Genomic DNA, 22588 nt, shown 5'->3' with positions numbered 1-22588 from the left:
GGCATGGCAAAAGAATCCTGAGCTTATAGCAGAGGCAACACCTCCACCTAGCTCAGTTCCTTTCCAAACAGGATGCCTGCAGGTCCAATACTGGAGTGCCACCCCTGCCCCCATGTTTGGAGACTGCAGCGCTGCAGCACAAAACAGGTGCTTTTCATACCCTGAAAGTGAGATCTCCATTCTCTACTGAGAGCTGGTTGATTTTCCGGTCCATCTGGCCTTTTTCAGTCTTCAGGTCTTGGCACTGCTTCAGTGTCTCATGCAGGCGCATGAGGAAGCTGAGGGAGAAAGAGGAAGGCAGGCATGACAAGAAGCAAGAGAGCTACTTGAGGGCAGCGACAAAGCAGCTTTCAGCTTTGGCCTGGCTCTGGAGCCAAAAGCAGGGCAGTGACTTAGGTCAGCTCCTTCAACACAAGGTGCAGATCACAGGAAGCAGGTGACACCCAGCTGGAGCTTGAGCTTCTCCTAGAAGGCCAGGTGCTCTTCAGTTTGAAAGACATGCCAGCTGCCTGCCTCATTCCACAGCTCGTAAGGCTTGCAAAGGCAATGCTGGTGCTGTGACTGCTTTATAGAGCTCCAACTTAGATCAGCTCAGCTACCCTCTAATTACTAGGAAGGTGTCAAGAGTCCAGTGCAAAGGTCTTTGAAATATGCCATTTGTACAAGGCTCTTCAAGGCTGATAAACCAGCATCCCACAGATTCAGGGCTCAGGTCAACCTCTGAAAAAAGAGGTTTACTCAAGGAATTAGCAGAAGGTCAAGAAACCCTAGACTGAATAAATCAGTTCCTGCTTACCACTTCCATAGTTCTCTAGGATATAAATAGGGACCAACTTTCTAGATCTTTCCCCCTTCCAAGCAAGTGCTCAGGAGCTTAGGAGAGGGAGTAGTAACCAAGGGGAAAGAAAACTAGTCTTCCTCTCCAACTTGAATGACAGCCACACACTTGAAAGAGGAAGAGCACACCTAAGTTCTCAGAGGCTTTAAATCAGAATCAAGTCTAAGCAGATGGAGGCAATCACAAGCCAGCTGCGACCTGAGTACAAAGCAGCAGCAACTAAATGGCTCCCCACCATTTCTTAAAAGGGAGCTCATTAGGGCACAAATGAGATTGGAAGGAAGAACAAGGAGAATGGAACAGTGGAGAGAGAGATGGGAAGCAAGGAGAACACGGAAGGAGAGACTGAGGGAGTTACAATGGCTCAGCTTCAAAACACAAGTGGAAAGCAATCAAGCACTCCAAATCTGTGCCAAAACAATTCAGCAGTGCACACAAGGGCAGCCTGAGGAAGCACCTCTCATTCTTTTCTCTGAGCTCCTCCATTTCCTTGGGTTCCAGCTGATCAGCTGCTTGTCTCTCATGGAGGAGAGTCAGACGGTCGATCCGTTGTTTCATCATCAGGATTCGTGTTTCTGGAACAGGAGAGTAGGAAGGAGGACACACACAGTTTAGAATCTAAAAGGCACATGTTGGCTTTCCCTGCAGCAATCGTGCCCATCTCCATACAGATCCAGGTACTCTGTGAGGGAGGGGCACTGTGTGATCTTCTGCTTCCTAGCAATCAAACAACATGGTTACACCACAGACAGAGCAGGACAGGGGGGAAAAGAAAAATGACAACATCATTTGGATGTCTGAGGCAATTTGCTCACTTGGCAAAATCTTTATCTGACTGCAGAATTTGGAAGGGGGGGGGGAGGAGACCAGAACAGCCACACAACATCAGGTTGAAACAACAAAAACATTAGAACATCTATAAATACATCAAGGATCTCCAAGCTGCTAAAAAATCTCAGGTACCAAACACCTGGGTGATCTAGCAACTGCCATTTACATGGCTTGTCTGAGCTTATGTGCATGAGTAATCTTGAGCTATATCCTCTACAAATAACCATCTCTCTGCTTGCAGGTGTAGGTTCCTCTGGGAACTAGTCAGCAGACGGTCCTGTCTCAAAGCAGCCTATCCAGCTAGATGGTCTTTAAGTCCCATGAGCAGTCAAAAGGCCTTTTGCTGCTTTGAGAAATGGCACATGGGGACATAGGAAGCAGCCTTATACCGAGTCAGACCAATGGTGCATCTAGTTCAGTACTGTCTGCACTGACTGGAAGCAGCTCTCCAGGGTTTCAGGCAGGGAATCCCTAACAACTCTACCTGGAGATGCTGCCAGGGACTGAACCTGGGACTTTCTGCATGCAAGGCAGATGCTACACCACTGAGTTACGGCCCTGGTCAGCCGCAAAACATAAATGCTTTGCATGGGAAATGTCACAGGTTCAGTCTCGGCCATCGTCTGCTAAAGGAGATCTGTTGGAAGGCCTGGAAAGGACCTCTGCCAGAGACCTTGGGCAGCTGCTGCCAGTCAGAGTGCCAATGCTGGGCTGGATGGACCAATGTGCTCACTCAGTAGAAGGCAGCTTTTGCTCTTAAGTGACCATGGGGAGTGGCCTGTCAGATGTTGCGGCAAGGAACTGCTTGAGTTGCTTTTGTTGTCAAGCTACCCCGTTAGCCCCCCCCCCATCTTCTCACACTACAATTCAAAGGTGCAGGAGCACTTGCATTGCTTCTTGCCACCAAAAAAAAAAAGGGGGGGGGGAGACAAACTGAAGTGCTTTTAACAGTGCCCTTCTCGAGCAAAATCCCTGGCAACAACCCACCCACACTGCTGAGTGGCTCCCTCACCTTTCTCATCAATGAGCTTTCGATTCTCAGCCAACTCGTGCTCTAGTTCGTCTCGGTTTTCTCTCTCAGCTTCCAGCAGCTTCTTCAACTTCCTCATCTGAAACTGGGGTGTCTGCATGATGTCACCCATGGGAGAGGTAGATGAGCCAGGGAGCAATCTGCAAAGTACCAACCCATGCACATGTGAATGTTATTTTTAAATGGAAAAAACTCTTCCCAAAGTGGTTTACATTATGACATTTAAAATGAAACAAGAATAAAAGCTTAACAATTCAGATTCAACAACCTCCATTAAAAATCCCACACAGTGCCAATAAAAGCTACATTCAGAGAGCCATCTGACTTATGTAGCTGACAGAGACCACACAAAGAGATGGGATGTTTTGCAGTGTCTCTAAGCGTGCCATCAGAGACACACTGTGCTAACCTCACTCAGAAGGTCATTTCAAGCCACAGGGCAAGTGATAAGGTCCTGCAGACCATCACCACAACTGTTATAATCAGGGCCAGGGAAGAATATCTAGAGCAAGACAATGGAGGCAGTTGTTCCTACCTCCTCTTTGTTCAAGTTCAGCAAATACTAGCAATGGGAGAACCAGGGATACTACCATGGAAGGGATTGAAACAGAGTTCAAATCCCTGCTTATCTGGCACCATTCATTCAATGAGAGCAGAGCTAATGTTAATCACAACTGCAGTTCTAACTGTAGATAACAATGAAAACCCAGCTGAACAAGGCCCTTTGTGAGATCACAAAGGGAGTGCCAAGCACAGTACAACGTTCAGGGTCTACAACATGCACCACCATCTCCATCACTGCTGGTTGAGTGCTCATCTCCCAGTTATGCTTCCAGAATTCTCCTGTGCATCACTAACAGATGGGAACATAGGAAGCTGCCTTAGACTGAATCAGACCATTGGCTCATCTAGCTCAATAGTGTCCACACTGACTGGCAGTGGCTCTCCAGGATTTCAGGCAGGGGTCACTGTGATGTCCCTGTATATAGATATTACTGTAAATATGGTAACTGCAGGTTTATTACAGTATATATGGTAAGTGGACTGAGTGAGAGGGGGGAGTACATGGACTAGAATGCTAGAGAATGCTGTATGATGATTGGCTGAGCGTTTGAGTGGCTGAAGGTATAAATGAGAGGGTGACAGTTGAGAGAGGGTCGGTTGTTGTTGTGGGTTGGAGTTGGTTGTGGGTTGGATTGTATTAGGCTGGTATTGAGGCAGATTATATATGACTAGAAACATAAAGAGTAACGCAATATATGAAACCATACGCTTGTTAAATATACCTTAAGTAATCTTGTTATTTCCTGGTGTTTATAAATAAATATTTCCTTGGTTTACCAAAAGCCTGATCCTTGGCTGGGGCTTTCACAGACCAGAAGGGTGGGCAAGGTATTTACCAAGGTTGGGAAACAGTATCAAATGGTGGCAGCCGTGAAGAGATAGTGTAACATCATCAAGTATCCAGAGCAACCCAGGGCTGTATGCTTTATAGACACAAAGATACAGGGGGGTTGTGGCCTGCAAGTGCACCCAAACACAAAGTAACAATAAGCCAGAAGGAGACTAAGGCAAAGTCTCAAGGCAATATTGTGAAATAGGGAGTGGCTGGTGGTACTGCCTAGCAGTGGGATCTTGCGTGACCTGTGCTAGAGCCGGTGAGAGAACAAATAAAAACCAGGATCCTGACTGGTGGGACCTGACAGGTGGTGGCAGCAGGAGGGATCCTGACAGTCACTCCCAACCCTCCCTGGAGATGCCAGGGGTTGAATCTGGGACCTTCTGCTTGCAAGGCAGATGCTCTGCCACTGAGCTACGGCCCTTCCCCTAAGAGAGATGTTCAAGCAGAACCTAACAAAACTGCTCTTTAAAATTTAACCTGAAACTATTTAGAGGTCTGGAGTGAGAGCTGCTTAAAGGAAAACTGTTGAGGGTGCATTGTAATTTCCCCAGTTTTCCTTCAAACTGTTTGAACTGGCCACCAGGAAAAACATGGTGGAGAGAAATCTAAATCTAACAAAAAATAAATTCAAGTAATTTTATTGATAATTTTACTATTTCTTGGTAACCACTTAGAGGTTTTAATACAATCAAGCAGTATATAAATTTTGTTAATTAATTAACTGGAACCTTTGAGACCCAAAGCCTTGTGAAGTCATATTGCTGCCCAGATGACTATAATCTATGATATTTGATAGACTGTCATTCATCTACAATTTTATTTTATTATCTTCTATGTTAAAAACTTTCTGTAAAGTTGATTTAAATGTAATCTTCTTTCTAGGGTATACTATTAAAAACATAACCGAAGCAGCTATACATGTACTTTCCAAACTTCATGCAGAAGTGTAACATGCAAGATCTCTTAGCCTACCCATATGTGTGAATTGAGATTTGCTCATTTGGTTTCATGCGGCTGACACACCGATTGCCCACATGGTGGCGGGCACCCTGGTGGAAGAATCACCACCATTCCAGGCCTCCAAACCTCACCAACAAGAGCCTCGTGGAGGAGCTTCCCATCCTATACAACTCCCTATCACCCCTGCAACACCTCTTCACTCTCCTTGCACACTATGAATTCCATGCATCCAACAGTCTCTCAGAATTCTGCAAAAACCTAGATTCTACCATCATAGAATCATAGAATAGTAGAGATGGAAGGGGCCTAGAAGGCCATCGAGTCCAACCCCCTGCTCAATGCAGGAATCCAAATCAAAGCATTCCCAACAGATAGCTGTCCAGCTGCCTCTTGAATGCCTCCAGCGTCGGAGAGAAAATGAGAGAAAAGTGTCGTGCAATTTACTTAGACCTGAAACAAAGATCTGGTGTCACTTTGGCATCACACTTAGTCTCACTTGGCAGGTCCTAGGTCAGATCTTTCAACTGACCTGAAAGGGATTTTAATCTGCTGTTGTGGCATTACAGCACCGGGATCATACCTGTGAAACTGGGAAGCAATCCATGAACCACTTACTTATTTATACTGGATGAAGACGCAACCTTCTGCAGCTTCAAGAAGTGTACCTCTCGCCTTGGTGGGGTGTTCTCCTCCGAGCTGGTGCTGGAGATACTGGATGACTGTTGCACTGGAGGAAGAGGAAGAGCATGTTGGACGTCAGAGCAAGTTTAGCTGGAGCAAAGAGGAGCAAAACCTTGAGTCCAGAGTTGGTTTTTATCACCACCAGCTTTGGTCAGCTGAAGACGTTCATGAAAAGAGCAACTCAATTTATCACATGGATAAATCCACTGGCTTATGAAGAAAAGGCTTCAATATTCAAAGCCTTTAGCGCAGGAAGAAAAAGACACGCGTGGGGCTATGAGAGGTTTATAGAATTAGGAATACCGAAGGGGGGGGAGACAGATTAATTCTAAAAAGATAAAGGGGTATTCCCTGACAGCAAGAGGCAGTCAGTCTAAAGGAAAACACAATCTACCTTCGGAACTCTGTACTGGGCATCTTGGGATGACAACTAGCACCCCTCTCCAGTATTCTCAGCAGTTTGTGGCCCCCATATGGAGGCTGCTAAGTAGTATTTGCTCTGTATCCACCGTGGAAAGCCAGCCGTGCTTAAAATCCTCTCGCTCATCTATGTGCAGACGCAGGATGTGGCCAATGCCAGGGATGTACACCAATGGTGAGCAGATATTGCATGCCCATGGACTGGCTTTGCCCACCAGATGGAGCATCCACACAGGCAAGGGTTTGTCAGAAGCGTCCAAATACGATCCATACGTTTTGAGCCAGCCCTCAACCCCAGTAATTCTGCATCAACATGTATCTCCAGCCTTTAAAGCTCCTGCTCACTCTGGCCAATTTGCAGAAGCTCATCCAGCATCACCCCTTCAACACTCCCATTCTCTGTGCCTTCTGCTGTGCTAATACTGACATACGTGGCTCCTACTTTGCTTCATAAGCGGTGGTGAAAAGGACAGACAGTGGTTCAACAAGGCCTTTTTGAATAGATGCCTAAATACCTTCGTCTCAACAGACAGCTCACCAAATGACACTATTAGCTATTTCAGTCTTTATTCTCTTTAGGCCATCCTACAGGAAGCACAGTCTTAACAGAGATCCACCAGTGCTGCAGGAGACACATTTTGGGAGGCTGTAAGACGCACTGCTGCTCATTCGCATGTCAACAAACCTTCGGAGAGGCAGCTTCAAGAGCAAACCATGTGAACTGCCCTGAGCTGGGCCACTGTAGCTGGCTTGGCAGCCTTGTCCCACTACATTTCAGTCCCCCATGCTCACCCGGCACTTACTTTTCTTTTGAAGAAAGGCCTCCAGATTCTCACCAAGGCAATCTTCGTTGTACAACATAAAGTTCAGGAACTTGGCCATCTCCGCCTGAGGGAACAGGAAGGAGGAAGGGAGAGAGAGGGCAGCATGAGCAACTGTGAGCGTAAGAAGAGCCCTGTGGCGGCGGCTGAATCAGGCCAAAGGGGGCCCATCTAGTCCAGCACCCTGCTCTTCTGACAGCAGCCAACCAGATGCCCCAATGGGGGAAGCCCACAAGAAGGACCTGTGCACAACAGCGGTCTCCCCACTTGGGATTCTCAGCAACTGGCACTCCTGGGCACACATGAAGCCAGGGGAAGAGATCAAGGGGGAAATATGCCTATCCTCTGGCCCCTTGACCAGGCTTTTCTATATAGCTTTTGACTCTGCTCTCATTTTTGGAATGTGCCCCATCCTTCCAATCATCACCACAGACAATTCTTCCAACGCTCGTGGGCATCAAAGGAGAAAAGCTGACCAGGATCCCATATAAATATAAATTAGTGGCAGTGATGGATTGGACAGGATAGGATAAACCAAACAAGCCACTTAACTAACATGAATCTGTGGTTGGAGGAACAAGGTTTATGTTACCTGGAGGTCATAATCAACTGTGGTCCATTCCCTAGGAAGCTTATCACTCATGGAAGCATAGTAAAACAGCAACATGGCCACCTGAGAGAGGCAGAGAGAGAGAGAGAGAGAAGTAATATCACATGCCACAAAGGATGGGCAAGGCTGGCACTAGCTGTGTGCTTTACCAGACAGAAGATGCAAAGATATCATAGTGAGCTTTCTACAGATGTCCTAAGGACTTTTTCAAGAAAAGCTGCATGCAGATTCAGAACTGGCAGCGATCTTTCCACCATAGCTGGAACAGCTCCTCCCATGTATCACACCACCTGCATAGGCGTTCAAAACAATGGCTTGTCCTTATGACACTGCTAACCATTGCCCCCTGCCCTGTTGCATAAGATTCAGGCTGAGGCCCTGAATAGAGAGAGCAGCAGACATGCTCATACCTTGGCTAGTTCCAACTCCTCAGCTGCTAAAAGCTTCTGCTCAGATACCACGTTCTGTGCAGTAGATTTGTGCTTACCAAGTTCTGGAAGGAGAAAAGTGGACAAAAAAAAGAATAGATCCTTGAATTCCATCACAGCATCAACCCTAGGAAAAGCGCTCTACTATAGTTATGGAACCCAAAGACAAGCCCTGCCCCCATCCTCAGGTAGCAAGGGTGCCAAACTGAGCCTCACAGGATTGCAGGGCAGTGGTCATGGTTTATCAAAAAAAGATCTCCACAGGTTTTTGGCAGCAGAGTTGGGGAGTGCAACCACTACATTTGTGTCCCTTTAGACTCTAAAGGTTAGTGCCGCCCTGGGCTCTTGCTGGGACCCGGAAGGGCGGGATATAATCAAATGATTAATAAATAAATAGATTGTGTTACATCTATGCATGTTTTGTCTTTTTATCTGCTCCGGGAAAAGTCACTAGGGCACTTACTGCTTAGAAGCAGTATATACATTGCAATGGCTTCTCCTCCCCCAGCCCTGGCAGCTTGCTTAGTGGACTACTTCTAGGCTTTGACTGGCAGGCAGTTCCACAGGAGCGTGTCCTCATGCATGGAGGAGGAGGCGGGGGCCACAGATTCATGAGCATCTTTGGATTACACCTTAGATCCGGCTTGGAATGGCGTTTCCCTGGGTTACCCAAGGTAAGAAAGACCCACCTCCAGACGACTAGGTGTCTCTGGCTGAGTTTTCTCTCTCCTGCACAAGGGGGACAGGGAGGCAGAAGGAGAACTTCAGCCTAGAAAGACTTGCCATGCTTGTGCCCCTTGCGGCTCCTGGCCTTGTACAGGCAGAAAGGGCTGGCTGGCTACTTTCTCCCACACTCAGTCTTCGCAGTATCATTATGGCAGCTGCACATGGGCTCACCAGATCTTGTTAACTTTAACAGAGGGAGGGGGAACTAGCAGCCACTGTTAGCAAAGCGCTATGGAAAACAGTGGCAGCTGCCCCCTCGCCATCCTCTTCCTAACTTCCAGGAATGGGGGAGAACATCCAAGGCTTGTGCACCAATGTCAACTTTGTTTGCCAGCTCCCTCTGAATTGGGGAGTGTGGCAGAGGGAGGCTTAGGCAGGTGTGTGGACAACAGACTCTGACTGACAGCTTATCTTAATTCACAAAGAGCCAAGCGGCAGGAGCTCTTACTCTTGAGGAAGGAGACGACATAGGCAACCCGGTCCGGCAAACTCTGCTGCAGAGGGTCCCGTCCCTCTTCAGTGCCATGACTGGAAGAGAACAAAGCAATCACTTCAACAGAGAGACCAACTCACTCCTAGCAGAGTATCTGACCACAGGGAGGACGGGAACCAGAAGCAAATGGGGAAGAGGTATGCCCACTAAGGCAGTTCACATCTACAGCCTAGCTTGTTTCCTGTGCCATCTTGAACAGACTTATCAAAAAGGATATTATAGAGTTGGAAAAGGTTCAGAAGAGGGCAACCAGAATGATCAAGGGGATGGAGCGACTCCCTTACGAGGAAAGGTTGCAGCATTTGGGGCTTTTTAGTTTAGAGAAAAGGCGGGTCAGAGGAGACATGATCGAAGTGTATAAAATTATGCATGGCATTGAGAAAGTGGATAGAGAAAAGTTCTTCTCCCTCTCTCATAATACTAGAACTCGTGGACATTCAAAGAAGCTGAATGTTGGAAGGTTCAGGACAGACAAAAGGAAGTACTTCTTTACTCAGCGCATAGTTAAACTATGGAATTTGCTCCCACAAGATGCAGTAATGGCCACCAGCTTGGACGGCTTTAAAAGAAGATTAGACAAATTCATGGAGGACAGGGCTATCAATGGCTACTAGCCATGATGGCTGTGCTCTGCCACCCTAGTCAGAGGCAGCACGCTTCTGAAAACCAGTTGCCGGAAGCCTCAGGAGGGGAGAGTGTTCTTGCACTCGGGTTCTGCTTGCGGGCTTCCCCCAGGCACCTGGTTGGCCACTGTGAGAACAGGATGCTGGACTAGATGGGCCACTGGCCTGATCCAGCAGGCTCTTCTTATGTTCTTATCTTCAAAGCCTGAAGCTGTTTGACTTGAGAAAATGGACAATCTGGATGTGGCCAGTTCCAATACATAGCAAGGCTGGTGCGGGGGGGGGGGGAGTGTCATTTAGTTACATTCAGTGAAAGAGTCTGAATGTTTCAATCTTAACACAATTAACAAAGCAGGAGATTCAGCTAGAAGACAATGTTAAGGAGACAAAAAAATCATTTTGCAGGCTCGAAAGAAGAAGGGGCATCCCCACCACAGAGCAATCAGATATAGACTGCCTCTGAACATAGAGGGTTGACTGTCAATGGCTATTAGCAATGCCAGACCCCAACCTGTCTTCCTCAACCTGGTGCCCTCTTGATTTTTTGGACTACAATTCCCATCAGCCCCAGCCAGCATGGCCACGTGACACTAGGCTTGAGAAGGAAGGCTGGTCTAATGATAATTGCCAACTGCTTATCAGTTGTCGTTGGTTGAGCATGGCCAGAAACAACTGGAGCATGACTGGGTTCTTACTGCAAACTCTCAGTGGAGAGTAGGAGAGGCACAACACAGATCTTGGAGCAAGATCATTTTAGGAAGACTTGAAAACCAAAGGCTGCAGACTGCCAAAGAGAACACCACAAACAAACGCTCAGAAAGATGGCCACCATCCCTTGGGTCCTCCACTTATACTTTGCTTCCAAACGTGGAACTCCCCAGGCCCAATTCCAGTGATTACAGCTCTGTTTGCTTCCTTGTTTGTATTATGAGCAACGCCCATCAGCGAGTGCATGATGACGCATTCAAAGGAGCCAGCAGAGGGAGCCAATTGTGTTGTTTCTCAAGTTTGCAACACTAATTTTTAACCATCTGAGAAGCAAGTTTCATAGTTTCAGGAGTAATCTAGTTTGGACAGTGGTCTTTTTTTTTTTTTTTGCCAACCACCCATGTTCAGATAGCCCAGCAGAACCCAAACAGCTTCAGAGTCTGACACAGCAAACCTGCCAGAAGTTAAAATATTAGCTCTAAAGATTTCTGGAATGGGTTTGCTTCACTGCAAGCTGCTAGAAGCAGGTAAGTGAAGAATAGCAAATATCCCGGGACGGGGTCCCTTGGGGAGCACCTTCACCCATATCCGACGGACCTCTGTGAACTTCCAAGGCCTAGTGGGTACAGCATGGTAGCACTTGCTTTTTGGAACACCAACAGATTTCTTTGGCACCTTCATTAACAGTACTTAGGTACCAGAGTAAACTTCAAGAAAAAAAAAATAACAAGCACTTTTAAGCGTGTCCTCCTGTTTCAGAGTTCTGAGTTTTGTCTGTTGGCTGTTTTGCAGTTGTTTGGTTGCCTGTAGTATTTTAATTTTTATCTGTATATGTTGCTTTGGGTACATTTGAAGAAATGTGATTTATATCATTTAAACAAACATCTTAGTACAGTAAGAGCACTAGACAGATAAAGCATTAAAATGGTATCTGGGCAGTGCTAGCTGAATCCCAGGAGTGTAGGAGTTTCAAAAGAGAAGATGGTCAGGCTACCTGCAAACTTCCAATGCGTTCCTAGAAAATATACCCCCAAAAGAAGATGAAGATTAAATATTTACCAAACTCCAACAGAGGGACACCTGATTCCTGAAACCTGCCAGGAAGCTTACAGGAAAACCCAGCACCCCTTTCCCAAGGTGCTTCTTTTGAATCCAGTCTCCTCAGCCAGTGTACCCCACAGGTGCAGGCAGACTACCTAGCCTGGCTGCTTGTTTTGCTAATTTGTTAATCTGAGTTCAAAACCAGATGGAAGGGGATTAAGCAGGGCTTGACTAAATGTAGCCAAATGCAGGAATTCCTCTTCCCCATTTCCTCCAACACAAATGGGACCCATTTCTAAAACGCAACTCCAGCTGTCCAGCAAGAGAGATGACAGCAGCCAACAGTCATCAAAAGAGGTTCCCAGTTTGGAAAAACACAAAAATAACTTCCATCAAATAAAAGAATGCTATATCAGAACATATTCTGTATTCAATTCAGAATCTAGTTGAGAAGCTTTTTGTTATCTCTGATGCCAACAGAGAAAGCCTTAAATAGTTCTGACTTCTCTAGCTCAGAAAAGAGACACCCACCAAGGAGGGACGCAAAAGAGATGTGTACAGTTATGAACAGCGCTGAGAGAGTGGAGAGACAAGATATTTCCTTATCACAACACCAGAACTCCGCATCAATAAATAAAACCAATTATAAGTAGTTTATCACTAATGAAAATATATAGGCAAGGCATTGTTAAAACTCAGTGCCCCCACTAAGCTGAAACAGCCACTACCATGACTGCTGCTCAGAAATAGTAGACCTATTCTCTATGACTGTATCTATCAGTGGATATTAGCCATGATAGCCAGAAACAAAACCTCTAAATTCATTGGCATGATTTATACCACCAATTCCACCAACTACAGGGGACAGATGTCACTATTTTGCCCAATACTATTTTGCCCTTCTGTGGGAGCTTGAGTGCTGGACCAGATGGCCTTTCGATCTCATCTAGCAGTTTCGCCCAGCCTAGAGGTGCAGATAAGATTATGTGCTTTGTGTCCAGCATTACAGAAATAAATTTGAATACTGAACGAGCAAACTGGGCTACAATTTCTTAAAAGCTTGCGAGTTCTACCACGATTATTCCCAAGACTCTGATGGAACTCCACCGATTCAGGCCATGCACTTGAACCCCACTGGAAGAGAGAAAATTCACTAGCAGGGCTGTGCGAAACTGTGCATTTGCAAAAATACATAGATCTGTATTAGAATTGCCATTTGGGGGCATGTTCACATGTTTATTTAAGCAGCTGGTTTCTAAGTACTTCTTACTGTAAAGAGAGAACTTAAAAGTGTTGGGCTTAATGGCTCCACAGAAGCCAAGGGAGGGAGCTAACTGGAAGGTTTTCCAGCACCAGGAGACACACCTTCAATGCCCTGCACAGCTTGATCTTCCCTATGACTAAGAGTTGTACTGACCACATTTGCATAGATTTGTTGTTGCTTGTCACAGGCTGTAGCATTCAGCCACTGTCCAAGAGTAAAAAGTCCCTTTACATTAGCATGCACTTTGTACTGTAGGAAGGAAAAGTGTCCTCAGTGCTGCTTACATTTTGTTGATTATCTTGATGAAGATGCTGCAGTCTTGGAGCTGAGACAATGAATTCAGGGTGTCGTCCAGCTTCAGACTGTTCACCTGGAGAAAAAATAAACCAAGTCACAAGCTAGGTATCCCCACTAGCATGCAAGTTAAGGAATGGGTCAACATCTTACCACTAAGTCAAATGCATAATCTGTGGTGAGGTATCAACCCTCTGAATCACAGTTTGCCCACATGTATGCTTCATGGAAACCCCCATAAAGGTAAACATGTAGGCAGTTAGTAGTAGATACATATGCATTGCATGATCTGGATCTGGGTCTCATATCATCAGTGTTGATTCAGTCAGATTCCAATCTCAGGTCAGCCACAAAGATGAGCGAGCAAGTCAACAGCTCTTAGCTCAAAAAATCTGTTGTGAAAATAAAACTAAACAGGGCTGCACTGCAACTGACCCTGGTTCATACAGGGTTTTATTCCTCTGGAGGTTAAGTCTATCAGTAGGTACAAGTCCAGGTGGCTATATGCTACCTCCAGGATCACAGACAGCATGCCTGAGTTACCAGTTGCTGGGGAACTGTTGGAAGAGGGGCAAGAGCAACTCCTGTTTGGGTTCTTTTGTGTGCACTCCAGAAGGAAGGTAGAGTTAGGGTCCCCTAGCTGGCTAGGCTTGCCTACCTTTACCTGTGCTGTTCTGTACCTAACTTCGTTCCGTAACTGATATGCTCAGGGAAGCTGACCTGACCCTACTTCCTTTGTTGTCTTCTTCAACTGTCCGAGGAAACAGGAGACATCTTTGTCTCTGCTCTCTCTCCCTCTCTCCTGAGCCATGAGGGCAATATCCACGTTTTGCGCCTCCAACTTAGTTAGCTAGTTAGAACTAGGTATGCCTTCCTATCTACTATGTATTTCTATAAATCAAGCAGCTTTTCTTATTTTACCAAGTCTTAAGTCTCAGTGATGTAAATGCACGGTAAAAGCCTGCTACTTAGGTAAATACACACATCGGCACACACACAGCTCAGACGCTGAGTATCTCTGCATATTTCCATAACAGGGAGAGGGCTGCTGCTCTCATGTCCTGCTTGTCCCGTTTCCCAGGCCTTTGGTCTGTTTCAGGAGGGCTTTTCTTATGCCCTCTGCCTTGGTAACCTAACTCCACGGAGGAACTAATACCAGCAGTTCTATCTATGTGGCAAACCTGAAGGCTCTCTGCCCTCGCATTTCATGGCAGAGCCACAGAAAGACATTGCTCAAATGAACCCTCAGCTCTCATTCCCCATGACTGCCTGGGGGCACCTGATATTTCTTTCCTGTGAGAGCACACTCAGTTTAAGCAGCTCTCAAATTGGCCATTGCCTTCAAGTCTTTCCAAATATACATTTGAGGTACAGAAAGTGACTATCAGGGAAAGGGCCTCACCAGGGAAAGGAAGAGTATTCCCTAAGTGCTTGCCTGGCACCTTTTCCGACATCATTTTAACACAAACCAAAGACACTTTTTATTTTCCCAGGCCCTTTAACTCACTTGATCCATTTTAACTTAACCTTTTTTTTATCCTGGACATGTTTTGTTGTTTTTATGCTGCTCCCATTGATTTTACTGTTTTTGTTTTGTCCTGTTTTTAATTTGTATGGTTTTAAAACAAAGCCATCCTGTTTGCTTGTTTTAATTTACTGAAGAGGAGGGGATATATTCCTAAAATAAAGAAAAACAACTGGAGGTACAGACTGAACAACCCTACCCCGCCCCCCCTCCAAACATTGGCCAATCCTGTTCTTGAGGTCAAAGCAATCCTCACAGCTGGGAGACATGGGCTGGCTCTCCTTTCCCACACAGCAGGAGTAGAAAATGCCTCCCCAACTTTATGGCACAGCGTTGCCCTTTTTCCCAAATCACCCAAATTCCACAAGACAAAACCATGTTTTGCCCCCAGAATTACACAGATTAAACTTTCTTAGTTTACCTTCACGATAAATACAGTTATTTCCAGTCTCTGGAAACTTGGACTGCTAATGTCCCTTGATCTTCCATCCTTTGTTTCAGGAACAGAGGAGGCTGTCTTACATTGAGTCAGGCCACCGTTCCATCCTAATCTAGCACTGTCTACACTGACTGGCAGTGGCTCTCCTGAATTACAGAGAGAGCTCTCTCCTAGCCCTGCCTGGAGACGTCAGGGATTGCACCTGAAACCTTCTGTGTGCAGTGCAGACTCTCTACCACTGAGCTATAACTTTTCTCCAGCCTTCATTTCATAACCCATTTTTGTCACTGAAAAACAGCTGGTTCTCTTACTACAACTTTTATTATGTCAACGTTGCCTTTCCTAGACTAGCATGTTTCACATCCCAGCAACTTGTTTCTCACAAGGAAGATTTGCTGGATTGGCACAGCAGCCGTGCAAAGGGGACTATCAGCCACCCAACTGATTTGGATAAAATTCACAGAGGACAACAAGGGCAGAGGGAAGAAGAGGTACCAGAACTCAAGAAGGAACAGCATCCTAAGTGGCTACCAAGAATAAAGAAGACCTTACCCAGGAAAGGAGAACAGAAGCTCTGGTGCTGTGAAGTGACATCTTCGGGTGTTGCCAGGTTACCTTTCAACCTAGAAAGGCCAAGAGAAAGGGAAGAGTTGAAAGCTTTGAGGCAGATAGGTTTTCACATGCTCCCTTCAAGAAATTACAGTCCAACAGTAAGTAACATAACACTGCAGCTTTCCTATGCCTTGTGGGAATCTCAACATCTTTCAGAAAAGGGAAAGTGGGCTTGAAGCTTTGTAATGCTTCTGAAGAGTTCTGGGTACATGGCTTTGCTCACTGGTCTTGCCGGAACAAAGAAAAACACATGGATGCCATATACAACCACTTCTCCTGTCTCATATCTCTTAACCAATAGAACACTGCAGTCCAAAGGCATGTACAAAGGTTTAGTGTCACATTCCTTAATAGTCAGGCTATTTCGTTATACAAGACTGTCAACATGACCATACGAAGCAACCTTATAAGAGGGTCTGCCAATCGGCTCCTCGACCCCCGTATTGGCCTTTAAGTGAAGATACTGCGGATGGACTCTGACAACTTATGAATGCAAAGTGTGTGCTTGGATTAACAATGCTTCATGGTTACACCAGCCAAACAGTACGTGTTTTTCTGTATAAACATGACATACTATTATTATTATTATTATTATTATTATTATTATTATTATTATTACTCCTCTTTGTTTTTACCCTGCCCTTTTTCCAAAACTGGAACTCAGAGCGGCTTACAAATAAAAACCACACACAGGTAAAAAACATACAAAAATATACAATTAAAATAGAATTAAACTATTCGTAACGTTAAAACCATGAAACATTGTATACCTTCAGGTTGTTTTGGGTTACCAAAGATGAGATGCAGCCATGAGGTTTGCTTACAAAGAGTTAAAATTTATTGAGTTTACTTACAAACCATACAGCCAAGTATCCCCAATAAAAGTGGATCAGCCACACAGCTCTGCAGTAGCTGGTGTCAGACTGAACACTCCCATTGGGTACGAGAAACATTTTTATAGCATAGAAACTGGCACACAACTAGAATATTACATAAATGATTAATGAGTATACAGACATCAAAAATAATATATTATGGCACCTGCACATACCTAACCTTTAACAGGACACCTTAAAATACAATATAAATTGCCAACTAGCTGTCTATTGCTAAGATCTATTTTCATCTTCCTTTCATCCTTCAACTAGCCACAGCTATCTCACCTGCCCCATCCCATCATTGACCGTCCCTTGACTCATCCACCTTTCGTAGGGACATAACTTATACTTTCAGAGCAACTGATAATCTTAGCCTTGACTAGATGCCTAACGGGGCTCCTTTCATGTCTTGATTAATGAGATACCTTCCCAGTATCATACTGGGCAAGCCATCATGTACTCATTAAAACACCTAGATTAGAGTCCAGGTGAGCCTGAGGTGATCTGGCTGCCCAAGGATGCTGGGGCTCTAAAGGGGGAATATAATCCTTTAGGCTAAAGTAAATATGCTAAAGCTATCTTTTAGCTGACATAGATATTTTGCTACTATAGGGCATACAAACATACACTTAAAATACTAAGACAATTTAAAACATTAAGAATAGGACCATAGAACAATACAACAGACCTTATGAGGTCCTATCTTAAACAGCTTCTAGTCCAAAAGCCTGTTGGAATAAAAAAGTCTTTCCCTGCCGACAGAAGGATAGCAAGGAAGGGGCCATTCGTGCTTCCCTAGGAAGAGTGTTCCAGAACCTGGGGGCAGCCACCGAGAAGGCCCTATCTTACGTCCCCACCAATCGCGCTTGCTAAAGGAGATTCAAACAGGTTTTCTTTCAGTGATATAAAACCAATCCATCCAGACGTCCCCACGCCTCCCTGGAACAGTTTTGTAAAAACTGAGTCAGTTAACTTTTGGTCTGACCAAAATCAAGTCTACTTTGCAAAACAAAACAAACAGGTAATATCTTAATTGCAGAGGACTGTACCATCTCAGATGACCATGAGGAGGACTATACATTTGAAAGCTCTGCTATGTTAACAGTGCCCTGCACAGGCAAAACATGCTAGTGAACATCCATATATGAAAATCCCCACAAGCATACATAAGGTAATACAGTCCTAATCAGTATTCTAACAAGTGACACGTGGATGCTTAAGACTGGCTCCAAGGAGGCTTAAGTAACAGTTGTGACTAGAGGGGGAACCAAACAAATTAATGGGATGTCAAGAACTTTACTGAATAAATTGTAGTGCTTTTGTGAACAGTAACTTTGAATGAGAGGTAGAAAAAAATTGCCCAGAAGCAAAGTGAGCACAACATCTCTCTTCCTACCCCAACCAAAACAAGATTTAGCTTGCCTCAAGCTAGGACTGCTATTTGCCCCTACTGTTAGCGGTGTGGGGGGGGGGAGGAAACAGGCCAGTTTCAGCTTGCCTTCCGTTAGTAGTGACAGGCCTTCTTTGAGCCCTGTTATGAACCAGGAGTCCAAGGGAAAGGAAGGACTTGACATTAACCACTGATAACTAGTGATATGAAGCTTTTTCTTAATTTGATACCATCTTGAAGGAGAAGTTAATTTTTTTAAATAAATTGAGCTTTGATTTCTACAGAAAGCTTTGTGAGAATAGGTACATCTATCATTCATTTGCACAGCACTCCAATACCCGAGCCCTTATACAGTAATCCTAATTTCATTCATTCATCACATCAATCCTAAACAGGGTGAACTAATTTTATTTAAATAAAGTCAGACTGCCCCCCTCCCCACGCAGGGCCAACTCTACATTTTGTGTCATTTACTGAATGTGTCTTAGTATTTTACAATGGTAAATTGCCTTAGTAGAAAGGCTTATTATTAATTATTATTAATAATAATAAGAATTAGATGTGGCACCAGGTTGAAAATGGTCATTCAGGAATGCACCTGCGAAAGAACTCGGTTTGAAGCTTATTGGGTTTAATTGTTCATCTGTTTTGCTGATACCTTTGCTGCGCTGCGCTCCTTTAGGAGGAAGGGTGGGATGATGATGATGATGATGATGATCATAATAATAAATAAATCTTTTAAACAGTTGTTCTCATGGACTTGGAGTTCCCTCCCCTCCTTTCCCCCCTGTGATTCATGCCTACCTGCTTATCTTTCCCACGGCATGCAAAGGAAAGTGTAGACATGTATTTGTGTATAGATTTAGCTATCTAGGCAGAGAGACTTCTGAGGGGCCCCCTGAAAGGAAGCCTTGGCAGAGGCAGGAGTGATGGACACAGCTGGCTCCCTACCTGTGGCTGAAGACATCCTCTTTGTCCTCTTGGCAAGGGTGGGTGACTTGCCTGAATGGGGAAGGGAGCATTTTATACACATGCGCTCTCTGTTCTGACTCACAGGGGAAACCCCTGCAAAAATTCAGCAAGCAGCAAAACAAAAAAAAGCCCATGATTTTCACATTTGTCCAAAACAACACCTGCTCTTATTTGTAGTTTCAGAATTACCTAGAGATACAGACTGAAAGTGCAGCAGCAGTTTAACTAGGGGCTCTTAGACACACTTCCAAAAAAGCTGGCTACTTATAAGTAGTTTGGCCCTTTCCCAGACATAGATAAACAGCTATAAGATTAACTACGCTGGAGACAGAACAGGGGAGCTGAAAGCCCCGTCTGCACTTATACCCAGGACTGGCCCCAAGCATGCTGGGGCCCTTGGGCTCCAGCCTGCCCTGGACCCTGGCGCACACATGCACACCGCAACCAACAGCCCCAGTCCAGAACCAAGGGCTCTCTTATTTCCCATCCGTAATGCATCTCATATTTTGGGATGATAATCAAGTTAGGAACTTTGTGCATGCAGCTATATAATCCATGCACGCACAACACTCATCTCACTGGGGCAATGAAAGCCAATGTGGCGTAGTGGTTTGAGTCTGACTGGCACCTGGGAGACCAGGAATCAAATTCCCGTTCAGCCATGAAGCTCCCTGGGTGACTTTGGGCCAGTCACAATCACTCAACTTGACCCACAGAAATTCTGTGAGGATAAAGTGGAAAGGGAGAACCATGTACGCCACCTTAAGCTCTATGGAGAAAAGGAGGGATATACATGCAATAATATATAAATACAAAATCTGTCCAAATTCTCATTGCCTTGGGGCCAGGAGGACCCATCCCTGCAGCCAGCCAGAGGGAGAGACAGAGAGTGGCGGCGGCAGCGTGGCTCTTGCCCACCCCAGGGCTGAAACACCCCCTACCCCGCCCTCCTCTGGCTGTGTTCCTCAGAGTGGGAGAATGGGATTTTTATGAATCTCTGCCAAACTTATTCTTATTCTTTGTTTCATTTCATAAGAACATAAGAAGAGCCTGCTGGATCAGGCCAGTGGCCCATCTAGTCCAGCATCCTGTTTTCACAGTGGCCAACCTGGTGCCTGGGGGAAGCACGCAGTAATGGCCACCAGCTTGGATGGCTTTAAAAGAAGATTAGACAAATTCATGGAGGACAGGGCTATCAATGGCTACTAGCCATGATGGCTGTGCTGTGCCACCCTAGTCAGAGGCAGCATGCTTCTGAAAACCAGTTGCCAGAAGCCTCAGGAGGGGAGAGTGTTCTTGCACTCGGGTCCTGCTTGCGGGCTTCCCCCAGGCACCTGGTTGGCCAGTGTGACAACAGGATGCTGGACTGGATGGGCCACTGGCCTGATCCAGCAGGCTCTTCTTATGTTCTTATGTCTACTTCATACGCACATGCTTTTCAGCAAGTATGCATGGTGACTGGCCGCCACAGCAAATAAAAGATGTTTCCCAACTTTGGAAGGTGATTTTTTTTCAAAGAAAAAATGTGGCTGTCCAAGGGATCAGTTAATCCTGAAGCGTCCAGACCAAAAAGATATCCTTGGTTTTATTGAGAATAAGTCTCATGTTATACAACCTCCTATACAGCATGGGTTGTATTCAGTGCCGCACATAGTTCTGCTCACTCACTGCAATTTCCCCTTCCTCTCGTCTGCCACGTGTCCTGAAAATCTGTTTCAGAGAGTCCAACTCTCTAGAACAGATCTGAGGGTGCACAGGGGGCTGCAGGGAGAAGGAAGGGGAAGTTCTAGCGCACAGGACGTTTGCTGCATAAACAGAACAGCAGCGTTAGATACAACCTTATGATTTTTACTGGTCTACTGAAGAACATAGGAAGAGCCTGTTGGATCAGGCCAGTGGCCCATCTATTCTAGCATTCTATTCTCACAGGGGCCAACCGGATGCCCCAATGGGAAGCCCAAAAGCAGGGCCTGAGTGCAAGAGCACTCTCCCTTCTTGTAGTTTCCAGTAACTGGTATTCAGGAACTTAGTGCCTCTGATTGTGGGGCCAGAGCATAGGCATTATAACTAGTAACCGTTGATAGCCTTATCCTCCATGAATTTGTCTAATCCTCTTTTAAAGCCATCCAAGTTGGTGGTCATCACTGCCACTTGTGGGAGAGAATTCCAGTTTAACTATGCACTGCAAACTTCTTTGATAATGCATTCTTTTTCAATATTGTCTTGCACGTTAAACATTTTCTCAATCGATATAAAACCTTGCATGTCCTAGAATTATTGAAGTATCTTCTTTTTGAATGTACAATGCTATCTTAGTTGTTTACGTTAAAATAAAGTATATAAAAGTTTTAAAATGTCTGCTTGAAATGAAACAGAGCCTTTATGCTACCTAGCAGCATAATCCAAAACCTCTGGTCATGTCGCCCACACGTATAGAACTTACATTTACTTACAGGAGCAAGGGTGAAATAGAAGGATTTCACTATGCACATGAGGGGACCACAAAGAAGCTCACTCACTTGAAGACATGAGTGCCCAGAACTAGCAAGAAGTAAGAATATGTAATTATTGGGCAGAACAATGCTCCATCATAACATGAAAAGGAAACATCTATGCTGTTTTGGTTAACAAAGTCTGTGGTGGACAGGTTAAGATGGTTCGCCCCTGGAGACTAATGGAATCCACTGGATCCCTGAATGTCCTGAGGGCGTTCCCAGTAGACAGAGCAGGTGACTCTGTTGAAGCCCTTGTTACGCTTTGGAATAGTGAGGTGTGTCAGGCTCTTGACATGATTGCCCCCGAGCGCCCTCTTCGGCATTGTGGGGCCTGGTTTCCACTTTGGCACATCAGTGAACTAAGGGCAATGAACAGGATGGATGACAGCTAGAGTGCAAGTGGTGAAAGACATGCTGTGAGGCTGATCGGGCATGAATAAAACATCATAATCGATTGTGTGGCGGTGAGTGCGACAAAGAAGGCCCACTTCTCTGACTCCACTGCATCCTCAAGTAGCTGTCAAGCAGAGCTTTTTCGTATTTCTGTATAACTCCAGGAAACTGGAGTTTTAGACCCTTCGGAAGCCCACTATGAATTGTTTGCAAGGCATTTCGAGAGTAAAGTTGCTTGCCTCCGTGACAATCTTGATGCCCCATCCACATCTACTGTAGTCCCCAGCGAGGTGTCCAGTACAACATCTGCTGCAACTTCTTGGGATCAGTTTCAGATGACATAGCCTATCCTGCCCAAACCCACTGAAGTCAGACATGAACGCATAGTTGTGCTTTCCTTCAGTATTTTTAACAGAAAGTTTCAGTTCAGAGCGCTTCATGAATCAGTTTACAGGTTACACAGGATTCAGAATCATTACTAGGAAAAACAAGGCACAACTACACAGCACTAAGACGTCTCAGCAAGTAAACACGCCTCCTTACTGAGCTTAAGTAAGGATCAGCTGGCACCCTACTTGAGTGGACTGAGTGTCACTGTGGAGAGTGCGTGCACAGATGAGCACTCCCCCTCAGAGGGACAGTGAGGGCTCATCGAGATTGCCGGCACCACACCATATCAGTCCAAGGTAAGGGTGGCTGGACCACCCAATAGGA

The 22588-nt window shown here is 45.4% G+C and overlaps 1 protein-coding gene across 11 annotated transcripts in view; it reads right to left on the bottom strand.

The window, feature by feature from the left end:
* Positions 1-22588, bottom strand: part of NUMA1 (nuclear mitotic apparatus protein 1) — a 122924-nt gene that overhangs the window by 49494 nt on the left and 50842 nt on the right. For all 11 annotated transcript variants that reach the window (XM_061629195.1, XM_061629184.1, XM_061629187.1 and 8 more), the window contains exons 2-11: positions 15687-15757; positions 13161-13246; positions 9196-9275; positions 8004-8086; positions 7576-7656; positions 6966-7050; positions 5677-5788; positions 2682-2839; positions 1296-1413; positions 161-278 (exon numbers count right to left, since the gene is read on the bottom strand). In XM_061629195.1, the coding sequence (XP_061485179.1) occupies positions 161-278; positions 1296-1413; positions 2682-2839; positions 5677-5788; positions 6966-7050; positions 7576-7656; positions 8004-8086; positions 9196-9275; positions 13161-13246; positions 15687-15728 (963 nt within the window). In that variant the 5' untranslated portion in view covers positions 15729-15757. The remainder of the gene's footprint in view (positions 1-160; positions 279-1295; positions 1414-2681; positions 2840-5676; positions 5789-6965; positions 7051-7575; positions 7657-8003; positions 8087-9195; positions 9276-13160; positions 13247-15686; positions 15758-22588) is intronic.

This window comes from Rhineura floridana, chromosome 5 (genome assembly GCF_030035675.1).
Source record: "Rhineura floridana isolate rRhiFlo1 chromosome 5, rRhiFlo1.hap2, whole genome shotgun sequence".
Classification (NCBI taxonomy): domain Eukaryota; kingdom Metazoa; phylum Chordata; class Lepidosauria; order Squamata; family Rhineuridae; genus Rhineura; species Rhineura floridana.
This window is presented reverse-complemented; position numbering and strand designations above follow the sequence as displayed.